Below are 14,379 nucleotides of genomic sequence, written 5' to 3'. Positions count from 1 at the left end.
CTTGTTGTCTGGGCAATAAATGCTGACTTTTCCAGCAACATTCATTTCCGCAAAAGAATTGTAATAATACTGAAACTTTACCTGATATGCTGACAAGGCTAAGGGTTTCAGTCCTGTCCAAATGGAAATACAATTTAAACTGGTTACTTCAAAAAGTTTCAATTCATGTCATGTATGAGAAACAATTAAACTCATTGCAGTGCCAAACCATGAACCAACATTAAGCTGTGTAGCTAGTACTTACTTCTCTAAAAATTCTTGGAGGCCTTGACAGCGTTGCTCAACATGTTGAACATTACTGGCACTGAAAAAAGGGTTCTTAGGGGGCAACTCTGGTAGACTTCTGCAAAGAGAGTAATAACAATAAACTCTGAATGCTCAGATCAGCTGGCCATCCATATTTTGTTGCAAAATGTTAATCGTCTACAATTACAGGAAATGTCTGGGTGCATGATGTCAGTGAATCTCAAAAATGAGTTAGCAAAATTCCTGTAAAAGCCACAGAACGTAACAGGAAGGGCTTTGTTCAAAGAGCTTGCATGTTGTGCAACCATGGCAAAGCTGTCCGAACTGATGACAAGAATATCTGACACTGTTTGGTCATCAACTAACTGAAACATTACAATAAAAATTAATACTGCAATGCCAAAGTCTCATGCATTAACAACACTAACCCCAGTAATTATGACTGATGGCTCAGAGGACATGTGCGAGTTGCGTTGCACTGAGTTAAACTCAAAAGGTCCCTAATCTCATATCCATCAATCTCTGCCAAATACAACATTGGGAATTGGTCTTGCTGCCTCAAGCATGCAGAATAAAATGGGAAAAGTAGATACAAAAAAAAATCGAAGACCCATTCAAGCATCCACATCTACCTGTGTATGTATACTTGATGGTGGCAGACTTGCATTTGCAGTTTTGAGTCATCGAATCCCTACAGTGCAGAGAGGCCAAATAGCCCAGAGTCTACACCGCCACTCTGAAGAGTATCCTACCCAGATCCCCCACCCTATCCCTATAGCCTCACATTTACCATGGTTAATACACCTAACCTACACAGCCCTGAACGCTACAGGGCAATTTAGCATGGACAATCCACCTAACCTGGATATGGGAGGAAACCCATAGAGACATGAGGAGAGTATGTGCAAACTCTACACAGTCACCCAAGTCTGGAATCAAACCACTGGGTCACCAAGTCACCCTTTTTCAAAGCAGCAAACAAAGATGGTGACTTTAAATCCTGGTACTACAAATATTGAGCAGTTTTGAATCACTCTCATGGATCATACGGAGTTACGTTAGATAATGGAGACTGTATAGGGTTCATTTCAAAGTGCTGATGCACTGGGACACAAGTCAAGAAAATCTTTCATAGTACACCCCACAGAGTGTGCCATTCTTAACTATTTTTTTCTATTACTAAAAAAGGTAAATACTGTAGATGCTGGAAATCTGAAACAAAAGAAAACAGAAAATGCTGAAATTACTCAGGTCAGGAGCCTGCCTGTAATTTATATCCACACCTGGGTGATCCTTGCAGACAATGGATGGCGTTTGATAAGTCAAAGGACACATATGGAGTTTCAGAAAGGTTTTTAAAAATTATTCACTTTCTCTGTTATGTATAGCAACAGAGAATCCCAGGCTTTTAAAAGCGAGTTTGTTTCTCCTTCTCTAGGTTGAAACAAAATATTTCTATTCTGTCAGTGCAAAATTTAATTTCATTATTGTGTAAGTTATCCAAGCTAACACTACTAAACAGTGCAAATTTAACATTGGGTAATTGACTAAGAAGGAAGTACAACCAAAAGTCCTTAAGATTTTCCATCATTAAACAAAGGTAGTCTTAACTGGCTTGATAATCTTAACTTTTAGAAGGTGCAAAAAAAAAACGCCATAAATAACTAACTAGTCACTAATCAATCCAATAGCAAATGCAGGAGAAACCATTTTATACAAATATTCAGGAATGTGGACTTCACTACAAAGGAGTAGTTGAAATAGAGGGAAACGAGATAAAGACAAGGGAGAAAGAAATAAGCATTCGCTGAAACAAAATGGGATGAGGATCATTTGCAGCATAAACATTACATGAACTAAATGGCCCGTTTCTGTACTACATATTCTGTGCAAAAAAACTCATGTTTTATCCTGCCCATTTCTACTAACAGTCAAAATGCCAAAGGTTCAACAATAACTAAATATTTTGAGAGAGAGAGAGAGAGAGAACATCTGTCTAAAGGCAGCATTAAAATTTTGACAAGTCTTCTTTCTGCCCTGAGGTTGAATACTGTGCAAAACAGGCTGATTTTTAAAATCGAAGCAAAAATGAAACCTTACATCAATACAGCATTGTCTTGAAGTCGTTGCCTAAGCCAAGCAAATTCTCTGTAGCGTCTTCGGACACAGGAGGTCTTCTTTGTAAAACACATACTATTAGTCTGTTAGAAAGAAAATTTGAAGCAAGTTACAGCAAGCAGTGAAATGACAGTTTTCCACACTCGTTAAGAGTTAAATTTAAAACATGTCAAAGGCAGGAAAATTGTCGAAGACAACATTCTGGTCTCCGGATAATCAGAGACTGGACATGTTCTGAAAGGCACACACTGGGACCTGTTAGGAGGTTCTGACACGCTGACTAGGCAATAATTATTCAGGAAGTTTTAACTTCCAATGAACCATTACCCTACAACGGAATCCTTCCAAAAAAAAAATTTGCAAACCCTAACTTTGAATTAGAGGCGGACTCTTTGGAAGGTTCCAATTTATTTAGCTAAACTGTCACCTAGGAAAAGTTACAGGGATCAAAATCTACTCTAACCCCAGATAGCTATGAAACTGACGGCCCAAACAATCACATAACAACAGGCCTGTAGCCCAGACACTCATCCCGTGACTGCGATCATCACTCCTCAGGCATTTCATTCATTAGTTGAAATATGATCAGAATTGGTATCTTGAACATTGAAATAAAATCATTTTTAAACCACTAGGTTTACTCATGCCTAATAATATTTATGTATATTATATTACGCCAGAAATAATATGTGTCTGATACCAAGAGAAAAACCTATTTAATTTACCCTAAAGATGAAAAAGAGTGTTTTTTTGGATGTTGTGCAAGAGTGTTCAGACCCGGAGGAGCACCCTTGTGATGATGACAAGGAGCTGCATCACAGATCGTAAATAGATAATGTGGGCAGAGCTAGAAAATCTCCCAAGTCTGGAATTCTGCACCAGATACGATGACAACATGGACATGAACACACAAAGAAAATTGATTAATCTTTACCTAATAGAAGTATAGGCAAGAGCCTGATATGTCAATGATTAATACTAAGCACTGCTGTACGTGGTAATATACACTGGTGTTATTTTGAAATCTAAACCTGAAGACAGTTCTTTTCTTTGCTTTCTCCTTGATCAGTCTGTAAAGAAGCCAAAATGCATCAAATCTCAGATAAAAAAAAAGAGTGACACGAACTTCATATTATGCTCCTCAGCACCAGGGATCTGGGTTCGATTCCAGCCTCAGGTAACTGTGTGGAGTTTGCTCTGTCTGCGTGGGTTTTCCCCAGTGCTCCAGTTTCCTCCCACAGTCCAAAGATGTGCAGGTTAGGCAGATTGGCCATGCTAAATTGCCCATAATGTTCAGGGAGTGAGGGCTAGGTGGATTAGCCATGGGAAATGCAGGGTTAGGGTAGGGAGTGGGTCTGGGTGGACTCAATGGGCTGAATGGCCTGCTTCTACACTATATGGATTCTAAGTATCACATTAAACAAGGGAAAATCTCTACAAATAACTTTTTTTAAATTTAATTGCTAATGCATAAACTGCATTATAAATTACATTTTGACTGACTGCCCTTCCTCATGAAAAAGATAAATATTTATGAATTCAGAATAAATATTACTAAGCATATGATGACAAGAGGAAGATTAGTGACCCATCTTGAGACAGACTATTTTGGAAATGGGCTCATACAGAAAGCTAAGGAACTGTTTAAAACAGAGAACAAGTGGAAAAAATGAAGTATGTTGTGACAGCATTCAAAAAGGGAAAATTAGTTGCTTGGAGAGCAATATTACATCTCATTAGCACACAGTTTCAAATAGGATCTGAGAGAGACTAACTGTATGTACAGAGATCTTCTGAAACATTAGCTACTCAGGAAGGTACAAAAGAAGGGGCAGGCCCATTCACTTTTCCAAGATCCAAAAAGAGATTTAAAAACAAGTTTCCAAAACCCTCAAGCAGGCCAGTGGATAATGAGACATTTTTAATATTTAAAAAAAAAAACAACTTAAACTCCCACTTGTGGTGGTCTTAAATCTCCTTTTACTATGTTTGGAGGTCAGAATAGCAATTTTAAATTGCCACACATCAACCTTTAGTAAATGCACTCTTACACGAAAGAGTTAATTGCGGCAATCATAATATCTAAGTTAACAAGTTAACCTAACAAGTTAAGTTTTTGAATTAATATTTAACTTTATCTTTTAGGCAAAATCTTCCTAAAATTGTGTTATCTCCAGAAGTGAACACTGCTAAAAGTAATATACTTACATGAACACAAATTTCATAATCTACATAAGAGTGCCATGAATCTTCTTTCTTGACTCTGGGATCTCTCACCCACACACTGATGAATTCCTGATTTGGCATAAAGGAAATTAGAAACGGTCACTTCACACCAAATGAAAAAAATAAAATGAAAACTATCGTGAAATACAATGCTTTTATACAAAGTACATAGAACACGTGACAACATCCCAGAAATTAGATGTCTTGAGTCAGAATTGAAATACCTTTCAACATCATAGTTAGCAGATTCACAACACATTTGTTATTTTTAGTTCTAGCTTCCAGGCAACTGAATAATTAACACAGAGTTCAGTGTCCTGCTCCACTTCACAAAACAAACAAACGGTTACGATTCTGGAATGAGTTAAATCCTGGTTTAATTCATTTACTGATTGTTACTTTGTGGGCTGGCATCTTCATCCCACAATGCTCTCAGGGTTTCTAGGGGTGGACAACAAATACTGTTTTGCCGGTGTCGCCTAAAAATCAAAGCAAATTCTGCTACAATCTCAAAAGGTCATAGTTTGGCTGATAAGTTAATTCAAATGAAAAGTTTGAAACAATGGTAAGTAGGTACATGAATAGGAAAGGTTTAGAGGAATATGGTCCGAACGTAGGCAGTGAGACTAGATTAGTTTGAGAAACTTGGTCAGTGTGGACGAGCTGGACCAAAGGATCTGTTTCCATGCTGTATGACTTTGTGGGAAAAATGTTTGCCGAGACACACAATGTTCAGAACAAGGTTTTCAAACACCAGACAACTGGTCTCATCAGTTACTCTTCCTCCTCCTCACCTTCACAATGTAGTTCGACCAGCAATAACCATCTGGCACCTCGTCTAAGTGACTGAACTTGTGTAACCAACAAGTGTATTCTTCTATACAATCCATTGCAGCTGATTTCAATACTGCTGTCAAAACAATGCAAGGATTTCCAGTAGGGGTTTACTGGAAAGCCAATTATCTGACTAACATGCTTGTGAACTCATCACTTCCACTTCTTGAATTACACAAGTCAGGCTAAGCTAAAGGGTAATTAATTGGCCCTGAAAGTCTCAAAACTAGATTTCTACTTATCTGTAGAATTTTTTTTTGCAAAAAGTCCATTTTCTTCCTTCAGGGAGTGTTGGGAACAGAGGATGAGAAAGAGGACCCAAGGTCTTCATTTATATTTATGTAATTTTAATCAAAACAGGCTAGCAGTTTCCAGGGTGAACACTCAAGGTGTTAGATATCCAGTACCTGTTGCTTCCTCTATTTTACGAAATTCTTTATCCACCGACAAGTTTTATATAGGATGCCCCAATCCCATATTTGTGCAGCAGCCTTTTCACACAAAGCTTTATCAAAGGTTCTCCCAAGGGTCAAATAATCCAACAGGGTTTTTACAACATCCACTTGGTTTAAGACTTTTTTCAAAAACAATTCAATGATTTCAGTGAGCAATATTTGTTTCTTCCAAAACTGTATTGCCTTCTGAGATAACATATTCTGAAATAAATAGAGAGTTTCAGAGTCCCCTTCACCTCCCCTGTTTCTGAAGAAGGGTCCTGACCCGAAGAGTCAGCCTTCCTGCTCGCCCTGCTGTGTTCATCCAGCTCTACACCTTGTTATCTCAGATTCTCGAGCATCGGCAGTTCCTACTATCTCTGTATTGGCTTCTACTTAGTTACAAATACCTTTTAAGCTTTTATCACTCGGGTACACAATCTATTCAGTTTTTGGAATAATTACCGATCTAAAAATAGTGGATTTATATAGTTATGAGTTTTACAGCTTTCCATATGTTGTGGTCCCAGCTGATGTTGTTATTGGACAAGTCATATCCCGGTCTGAAATATTCGTGAACACAGTAAAAGCATAATCCAATGAATCGCGGATATATTGTTATGGACCAGACCAGACTCCTTCAAAATATTTTAAGATAGCCTAGATCCTAACTTTTTCTTATTTTAAAGGTAGGTATGAAGTACTTGTTCCAGATGTGATGTGACTGGTCGAACTACTTGACATTAAGCAAAACACAACTTACTTAAACACTACAATTAAAATACAAACAAAAGAAAGACGACATCACAATAGCTTAACAATTGAAAACCTAACCAAATAATAGATAGATACCGTACCTATCCAATATAGTAATATCCTGTTCCAATATAGTAACATCCTATAAACACACCCCTTGGCAAAAAGATAAATTCAGACACAGGTTCTTACATACAGTTTTCCAATTCATGAGGAAACAACATCAAGAGAGATTTCAGAGAATGTAGCAGTTAGGAATCATTTCCTGAAGCACCAAGTCTTCTGGGACCCAAACAGCTTCTGACTGCTACAGCAAAACAAAAAACTAAAAAACGTGATCTGTGAGAACTTCCGTTGTTACAACCATTTTAAAAAACCTAAAGGCCTCCTAAACTATTGACTTAGGCCGTCTCCAGTAATTACTTCGGTAACTCTGCCTTTAAAACATCTCTTCAAAAAAAATCCAGGACAAAGTAACCTTTTTAAAGTGACAGCATCGTCACAATATTTATAAATTGAAAAGAAAAATCAACAAATTTTGTGCAGTATCCAAAACACACCCCTGGTACAGTAACCAAAAATTATAAGACCGTAAGAGATAGGAACAAGAATTCCCCACCATTCAATCACGGTTCATATTTTTCCTCAACTCCAGTCTCCTGTCTTCTCGCCATAACCTTTGATTCCTTTACCAAATACAAACCTATCAATCTTGGTCTTAAATGCACTCAATGATCTTAATGCACAGCTTTCTGTGGCAATGAGTTTCACAGATTCACCATCCTCTGGCTGAAGAGATTCATCCTCATCTCAGTTCTCAGGAGGTGTCCCTTCACTCTGCTGTTGTCTCTCCTATTAGCGGAAACAACTTCTCAACATCCACTCTATCCGGGCCTCTCAGTATTCCGTAAGTTTCACTCAGATCGCCCCCATCCTTCAAAACTCCATCGAGTACAGACCCAGAGTTCTCAATTGCTCGTCATACAAGGATCGTTCTTGTAAACCTCTTCTGGATCCCCTCCAACACCAGCACATCCTTCCTTAGGATATGGGGCCCGAAACTGCTCACAATATTCCAAATGTGGTCTGACTCTGCAGAGCCTTATACAGCCTTAGCAGTACATCCCTGTTCTTGTATTCTAGCTCTCTTGAAAGGAATGCAAAAATTGTATTTGCCTCCCTAATTGCCAGCTGAACCTGCATGTTAACCTTAAGAGAATCATGAACTAGGGCTCCCAAGATGTGCTTCAGATTTCCAAAGCCTTTTCCCATTTAGAAAATAGTCTACACCTCTATTCTCCCTACCATAGTGCATTACATCACACTTTCCCTCATTGCATTCTATCTGCCACTTCTTTTTCCATTCTCCTAGACTGTCCAAGTGCTTCTGCAGCCATCCTGCTTACTCAATACTACCTGCTTGAACATTTACTTTTATGTCATCTGCAAACAATGCCTTCAGCTCCTTCGTCCAGATCGTTAATGTACAACACGAATAATTTTGGACCCAACACTAACCCCTGCAGAATTCCACTAGTCACCGGCTGCCATCTTTTTTCCCTACTATCTGCTTTCTGCCAGTCAGCCAATCCTCTATCTATGCCAGTACCTTGCCCCTAACATCATGGGCTCTTCTCTTATTTAGCAGCCTCCTGTGCGGCACCTTGTCAAAAGGCCTTCTGCCAATCCAAACAGATCACAGTCACTGGCTCTCCTTTCTCTAACATGCTCATTACCGCACAGAATAGAACTCAGAATCCCTACAGTGTGAAAACAGGCCATTCAGCCCAACAGGTGCACACCAACCCTCCAAAAAGCATCCCACCTGGACCCACCCCCTACCCTAAACCCGTAACCCTGCATTTACCACGGCTAGCCCACTTAGCCTGCACATCCATGAACACGATGGGCAATTTAGCATAGCCAATCCACCTAACGTGGATCTTTGGACTGTGGGAGGAAACCCGGCAGAAACGGGGAGAACATGCAAACTCCACACAGACAGTCACCCAAGGGTGGAATTGAACCTGGGTCCCTGGCGCTGTGAGGCAACTGTGCTAACCACCAAGCCACTGTACCTCCTCAAAAGGATTCTAACAGATTTGTCAGACATGACTTCCCCTTGACAAAGCCATTCTGACTCAGCCCTATTTGACCATGCACTTCCAGGTACAATCTCAGATTCTAAAATCTTATCAACTGAACGCAAGCTAACCAGCCTATGGGTTCCTGTCTTCTGCCTCCCTCCATTCTTAAACAGGGTGTTGCATTAGCCAGTTTCTAATCTTCTAGGCCCCTCTCTGATTCCAGTGATTCCTGAAAGATCACCACCAATACCTCTACAATTTCCTCAGCCATCTCCTTCTGAAGTCTGGGGCGTAATACATCTGGTACAGGTTATTTATCCATCTTTAGACCTTTCAGCTTTCCCAGCATCATCTCCTTAATGATCGCCATGTCACTCACCTCTGCTACAGAGTCAGAGATGTACAGCATGGAAACAGACTCTTCAGTCCAACTCGTCCATGCTGACCAGATATCTTAAATTAATCTCTCTGACTCTCGTAGTTCTGGTGTGCTGCTGGTGTTTTCTACTGTAAAAACTGATACAAAGTACCTACTCAGTTCCTCCACCATTTCTTTATTCCCCATTACTACTTCTCCAACCTCATTTTCCAGCAGACGCATGTCCACTCCTGCCTTTCGCTTACCTTTTAAATACCTAAAGAAACTCTTGCAACCTTCCTTTATACTACACTAGCTAGTTTATTCTGATATTTCATCTTCTCCCCCCTTAATGCTTTTTATAGTTTTCCTTTACTGGTTTTTAAAACGCTTCCTAATCCTCTGGCCTCCCACTAACCTTCATCACTTTGTATGCTTTTATGCTGCCCCTGACTTCCCTTGTCAGCCGTAGTAGCCTCGTTCTCCCCTTAGCATGTTGTTTCTTCCTTGGAATGAATTTCTGCTGTCTCCCGAATTACCCCCCTGAAACTCCTGCCATTTCTGCTCTGTCGTCTTCCCTGCTAGGCTCCCCTACCAATCAACACTGACCAGCTCCTCCCTCATATCTTTGTAGTTACCTTTATTCAACTGCAATACCATAATACAAGTTTTACAAAGGATGCCCCAAACCTATATTTGTGCCTTTAATCGCTCCACCGTCTTATACTATTATGTCTGATTCCAGCTTCTCCCTCTCAAACTGCAGGGTGAATTCTATCATATTATGGTCATTGCCTCTTCAGGGTTTCTTCATTTTAAGCTCCCTAATCACACATTAGCAAATTCAGAATTGCCTGTTCCATAGTGGGCTACTCCAAAAAGTAATTCCACAAATTCCTTTTCTCAGGATACGTTACCAACCTGATTTTCCCAGTCCACCTACATACTGAAGTCCCCCATGATTATTGTAATAGTGCCTTTCTAACAGGCCTGATCTATCACCTGATTTACTTTCTTCCCCATATTCTGACTATTGCTAGGAAGCCTGTACACAGCTCCCACCCGGGTCCATTTTTCCTTTGTGGTTCCTCAATTCTACCACCCAGATTCCACACCTTCTGACTCGATATCATTTCTTGCTTTTTTGATTTGATTTGATTTCATTTCATTTCTTACTAACAAGGTAACTGTGTCCTCACTGTCTTTCTGCCTGTCTTTTCAATTGGACACATATCCTTGGCTTTTTAGTTCCCACCCCCTGATCCCCTTGCAGCCACATCTCTAATATCCACAATATCGTATGTGACAACTTCAATATACTGTGTACATTTAGGTACGATGCAGGACTGAGGGTGTTGAATTCCCCCTTCTCATAGGAGTGCCCTCATCTGTTGTTCCTGAAGTTAGCTTCCTGACCCTTCCATACCCTGTCCTATCAGTTGTTTTGCAAACTTTTAATAACCTCTGCTGGGGCCTCTCCTCCACTTAACTTTTTCCATAATTTCGCATTGCAGCTGAACCCACCTTCCCACTAGAAATTTTAAAGCCCTAGCGATGTGATTCACCATTATGCTGGTCTCATCATGATTCAAAAATACATCTTGCAAGGATCCAAAAAAACATGACTCATATAGGACTAACACCACAGTCACTGTCTCCAATAACTTGATAGGTTTAAAATCACTTGTGACTTTAACTTATAGACTGGAACTCATTGCTTCTCCTTAGGAGCTATTACAAATTTACACTTAAATGAACTCCGCTTTAAATAACCTCTTCAGAGTTTTATCCCAATGCTCCTGGTCTGGGAGTCACATTAAGTCTTTAGGGTATTCTAGTTTCATAACATTCTTAACTTCTCACAAACAGTAGTATCGACTAGCACCTTCATCGAAAGACTTCACAAGACTGGTGAAAACACGAAGTAAAACTGAAAAACAAAAATCTCTAAACTACAGGTATTTCCCTTAAAATTAAAAAAGAACTGACCTTCTAAACTGGAGATTGTTCATCTTGTTCGGATGTAAAACCCTACCAGTGTACAAAAAACCCATTATTTTGAAAGATAGGCCTCAAAAACTGTTTTAAAAGAAATCACCACAGCTGCAGAAATAATGACAAGGCAATTAATAACTTTAGAAAACCCATACATTATGAACTCAAAAACCAAAGTCCCAAACTTTAAAGAAACGATATAAATAGACAATGCCAGCCATTTCCAATCTGACTGGATTTTTCCTACACTTACTAACTCCATGATAAGAATCAACATCCCATAGCTTGTCAGTGAACACCCTCAGATACACAGAAATACAGTCCGTCTCTGACAGCACCTCATATTCTGCCTTGGAACCCTACAACCCAATGGTCTCAATATGGGCTTTATTAGCTTCAAAATCTCCCCACCCTCGACCTCATCCCCAGACCAGCACCCCCTCTCATTCCCACCTCACTGACCAATCCAACTTCCTATCTACGCTCAACCTTTACTAGCTTCATCCCCGCCTCCTTGACCTGTCTGTCTTCTCTCCCACCTATCCGCTCCACTATTTACCTTCTATCACCGCCCCCCGTCTCTATTTATTTCAGAGTTCCCTTCCCCCTGCCCCATTTCTGAAGAAGGGCCCCGACCCGAAACGTCAGCTTTCCTGCTCTTCTGATGCTGCCTGGCCTGCTGTGTTCATCCAGCTCTAGGCCTTGTTATTTCGGACTCCAGCATCAGCAGTTCCTACTATCTCTGTCTCTGACAACTGTTGATTTCGAGTTACTTTGATGACATTGTGGCAACTTTAAGGAAATTCCAGCCCCTTGTTACCAGACAAACAGAAATAATTGGCAGAAATAAAATGGCAAAGTGTAAAACTATTTCCAACTGTAGTAAGCCATATGCATTAACAGTTGAATAGGAAATCTTCTAGCTAAACTTATTCAGCGCTAATCAAATTAGACACTTCGTGCTTTAGATTTTTGGGGGGCATAAAATAAGGAAAGAAAGCCAGGTCTGCATTTGCTTCCAAAGTCTATCACTGTTGGAAATATGATTAATGTTCACATTTTCACAACAGTGTACCTCTAACTGATATGGCAACAGTCTTCTGTCTACTGAAAGCTAGTGGAGGCAGTTCAGATGAAGAGTGTGACTCAACTAACACTGCAGGCATCCAAAAAGAGGCTGCTAAATGGCCTGAGGAAGAGCAAAATCAATAAGTCATGGTCACATGGACAAATGGAAGAAAACTGGAGAAGGCAAACCAGGGCAGGATCTATACAATTAATGGCAGGGCACTAGAGAGTGTTGCCAAACAAAAAGACCTAGAAATTCAGGTGTATATTTCCTTGGAGGTGGAGTCGCAGGTAGACAGGATGGTGAAGACTGCCTTTGCCTTTATTGATCACAGCATTGAGTATAGGAGTCAGGATGACATGTTGCAGCTGTACAGGACACTGCTGAGATCTTTTTTAGAATGCTGCGTTCAATTCTGGTCACCCTTCTGTGGGAAGGATGTTGTTAAACTTGACAGGGTGCAAACAGATTTACAAAGGATGTTGCCACGACTGGAGAATTTGAGCTATAGGGAAGAGGCTGAATAGGCTGGGGCCTTTTCTTCCCTGGGGCATTGGAGGCTGAGGGATGACCTTATAGAGGTTTATAAAAATCATGAGGGATATGGATAGCATGAATAGCCATGGTCATTTTCCCCAGGATAGGGGAGTACAAAATTAGAGGGCATAGGTTTAAGGGGAGAGGAGAAAGATTTAAAAGGGAGCTGAGGGGTGACTTTTTCCACACAGAGGGTGGTACATATATGAAACAAGTTACCAGAGGAAGTGGTGGAGGTGCGCACAATTACAACATTTAAGAGGCATCTGGATGGGTACGTGGATAGGGAGGGATTAAAGCAATATGGCCCAAATGCTGGCAAAGGGGACTAGGTCAGATTAGGATGTCTGGTTGGTGCGAACAAGTTGAATCGAAAGATCTATTTCAATCCAATTAACCCATTAGTTTGAAAGCTTGGCCTCAAAAACTGTTTTAATAGAAAATCACCACAGCTGCAGAAATACTGACAAGGTAATTAATAACTTTAGAAAACCCATATGTTATTAACACAAAAACTTAAGCCCCAAACTTTAAAGAAACGACATAAATAGACAATGCTAGTCATTTCCAATCTGAGTGGATTTTTCTGTATGACTATGAATCTCTGACTCTAAGAGATGGATGGTTTGTACTAAAGGCCTTCTCCATATCACCAGAAGGAAGCAAGGTACTACAATAGAACCCGAATCTCAGTACAGGGCAGACACTCACTTCACCAATAGTGACCTTGATCTAAAACTGGAGGCTATGAGGGAGAGGTGGGAAGTTTTATTCTTATCAGTCAGCAAGAGGCAGCCATCTTGACAAGCAGCAAAGGACAGCTCTTTTTATCATCATCACCTCCCTCTTATTCCAATGTCCCCTATCCCTTATCTTCTGCTCCTCCCCTGACTTTGACTTTCTAGGGCCTCCGTGTCTTTAGGATTTAGATTTATTTAATATTGTCATTTGTACCTGGGTACAGTGAAAACTGAATTACGTCACCATGTTCTGGCGCCACCTTGGATTACAGAATAAATTACTTAAATTATATTAGTGGTAAAATACTGACTAAATTAATATTAAATTAATATTACTAAAACTGAAACAGCTTCAAAAGTTTATCTTGTCTCTCCATCCGTAGGTTTCACTCTCTCTGTTCCTCCAGATGCCACTGACTGACATCATCCCTGGGGTCCGGGCAACATGTTCCTCTTCTGCCGCCATCATCGCTTCCATGTCTGCTGCCTCCGAGCTGGAAACGGTCACGCTGCACAGGTCCCACACCTCATCCGACGCCAGACGTGGACAAATTTGCAGCTCTCTGCCCACTTACAGAGAGAGTGCAACAGACCACCATAACTTCAAAGACCATTGAAAGTGTATTGGAGGCCATCACATATGATTCTAGATGGTAATATTGGACACATCATATCTCAAAGTGATACCTGGTCTGACAGCAAAATGAAAGCTTATGGCCTATTTGTTTATCAGGATGATCAGTCACTAAAACATAAATCGAGAAAAAGATGCTGCCAATGTACTTTGAGAAAAGGACAAACTTTATTACACACAAAAAGGGAAAGAAAAAACAATTTTACATTACACAAGAACTATTTGAAACCAACTAACAAATATCAGTAACAAAGGTTCAACCGTTTATCCTCAACAACCAGATTACAGATATTTAAACCTCAAAGGGTTACCTATCTTCACTTTAAAAAGTCCCTTGTTCAATTG

General features: G+C 40.1%; 1 protein-coding gene across 12 annotated transcripts in view; it reads right to left on the bottom strand.

Moving 5' to 3' along the window:
* Positions 1-14,379, bottom strand: part of snx10b (sorting nexin 10b) — a 69,353-nt gene that overhangs the window by 14,625 nt on the left and 40,349 nt on the right. For all 12 annotated transcript variants that reach the window (XM_048617803.1, XM_048617810.1, XM_048617817.1 and 9 more), the window contains 3 exons: positions 4,573-4,659; positions 2,347-2,447; positions 245-343 (listed from right to left, as the gene is read on the bottom strand). In XM_048617803.1, coding sequence (XP_048473760.1) covers positions 245-343; positions 2,347-2,447; positions 4,573-4,659 — 287 coding nt within the window. The remainder of the gene's footprint in view (positions 1-244; positions 344-2,346; positions 2,448-4,572; positions 4,660-14,379) is intronic.

This window comes from Rhincodon typus, chromosome 2 (assembly GCF_021869965.1).
Source record: "Rhincodon typus isolate 14 chromosome 2, sRhiTyp1.1, whole genome shotgun sequence".
In the NCBI taxonomy this organism is placed as follows: domain Eukaryota; kingdom Metazoa; phylum Chordata; class Chondrichthyes; order Orectolobiformes; family Rhincodontidae; genus Rhincodon; species Rhincodon typus.
This window is presented reverse-complemented; position numbering and strand designations above follow the sequence as displayed.